The following is a 1,848-nucleotide window of genomic DNA, read 5'->3' on the forward strand; positions in this document are numbered from 1 at the left end:
CTTCCATCGGCACCTCTGCCACAGCAGCCGTCACGAGAGAGCAGCAGCAGCAGCAGCAGCAGACGGCAAGCACCAGCAGGGCGCCCAGCGAACGGCGCATCATCATCATCACAGGCTGTTTAGTCACTTAAGCAGGTATACTTATCTGCACGGCAAAGAAGAGGCGGAGGGGAGACCGTACAGAAGGGAAACAGCAGCACACACCGCTGGACTCAACAGAAGCCACGCTTTTCCGTTGCCCGCGGCGCACACACCGCCACCCAGCAGCCACGTAGCGTTTAATGGTGGGCAACGCTCAGAAACACACACAAACAGCCCCGCAATAAAGAAACAAAACAAGAAAAAAAAAGCCCAGAAGCAAACGAACAAACGATTTAAAATGAAAGAGAAGCGGTGCCCAACATCCCCAGTATGTATATGTGTGGGACTGTGCCATGCGTGCATTCCTCAACGAGGGCACCGGCGCAATGTGGAGGTGTTGGGCCCACAACTCAAAAGCACATAAACGTAAAAAAAAAAGAAATGCAAAGACGGGAGATAACCTCATCACTTCCTCTCAAACGCTTTTACTCCTCATTACACAGCGGCACAGGCAACAACACCCATCATCAGAAGCAGCCACACCGGCAAGCACAACCGAGGAGGAACGCTGCCATCCACTGCTGACGCCAGCTCCTGCAGCTTCTTGGTGACATTGACGCTGTTTCCATTCCGGAACCGGGCAGCGCCGCCGGCACCCTGTGCATCATTGCTCATCAATGCGTCCCTTCTTCCCCCCATGTCAGAGCCCTTCAACGTGCCCTTCTCCAGCTTCTGCAGCAGCGACGTGAGCGACATGTCAACGTTGCGTGCGACGTTCTGTACCGCCTTGGCCCTTTCTGTTGCCTCGGACGTGCCCTGTTCCCTCGCCACCTTCTCGGCATACAGCAGCGACTTCTGCGCCTCCTCCAGGGCAATCGCAGCCTGCTCAGCTGCCTGACGCAGCACCTCCTTGTTAGTCGACCCCCCCTCGCCTCCAGATTGTAGTATCCTCACCGCATTGCGAGCGGCATTCAGGCTTGCAGTCTCAGAGGCCAATGCCGCCGCCTCCGCCGACGAGCTGTCGGTCTTCCGCCTCCTGTCGCGACCCCATTCCTCCTTCAGTGCGTTGATAAACGCCACAACCACCGTGTCCAGCCTCTTCAGCACACCCCGAGTCTCCAGCTCATCTTGCCGCACGTCCTTCTTCTCCACACAGTGCCGCGTACGCTCACAGAACTCACGCTTCGCCCTCATTGCCGTGTTCAGTGCTCCGCCAAGCAACTCCTTCACATCCGGCGGCAACTCCAGCGCAGCAGACCCTTTCCCCACAGAAGTTTTCTGTTCGGCCGTCACGAGAGAGCAGCAGCAGCAGACGGCAAGCACCAGCAGGGCGCCCAGCGAACGGCGCATCATCATCATCACAGGCTGTTTAGTCACTTAAGCAGGTATACTTATCTGCACGGCAAAGAAGAGGCGGAGGGGAGACCGTACAGAAGGGAAACAGCAGCACACACCGCTGGACTCAACAGAAGCCACGCTTTTCCGTTGCCCGCGGCGCACACACCGCCACCCAGCAGCCACGTAGCGTTTAATGGTGGGCAACGCCCAGAAACACACACAAACAGCCCCGCAATAAAGAAACAAAACAAGAAAAAAAAAGCCCAGAAGCAAACGAACAAACGATTTAAAATGAAGGTAGGGATATAGCGCTGCACCCAGCCGCTCCAGTGCACGGACACTCATCTACACCAGCATGGGTGCACCCTCTCACGGCCATGCACACGGGTGTGTCTGGCGTGCCTTGCTCGGGACGGGAGAGAAAAAGAC

General features: G+C 56.7%; 1 protein-coding gene across 1 annotated transcript, besides 3 other annotated features; it reads right to left on the reverse strand.

Moving 5' to 3' along the window:
- The first annotated feature begins 21 nt into the window (after positions 1-21).
- Positions 22-79: a microsatellite.
- Positions 80-303: 224 nt separating this feature from the next.
- Positions 304-371: a microsatellite.
- Positions 372-576: 205 nt separating this feature from the next.
- TraAM80_08380 (uncharacterized protein) lies at positions 577-1,440 on the reverse strand (the record flags this gene model as incomplete). The annotated part of the gene is made up of 1 exon (XM_029385132.1): positions 577-1,440. The coding sequence occupies one exon, from the start codon at positions 1,438-1,440 to the stop codon at positions 577-579; it is 864 nt and encodes a 287-aa protein (XP_029235167.1).
- A 194-nt stretch (positions 1,441-1,634) lies between these two features.
- Positions 1,635-1,702: a microsatellite.
- Positions 1,703-1,848: the final 146 nt, after the last annotated feature.

Source organism: Trypanosoma rangeli (genome assembly GCF_003719475.1).
Source record: "Trypanosoma rangeli strain AM80 chromosome Unknown Tra_15.4_contig_00407, whole genome shotgun sequence".
NCBI lineage: Eukaryota > Euglenozoa > Kinetoplastea > Trypanosomatida > Trypanosomatidae > Trypanosoma > Trypanosoma rangeli.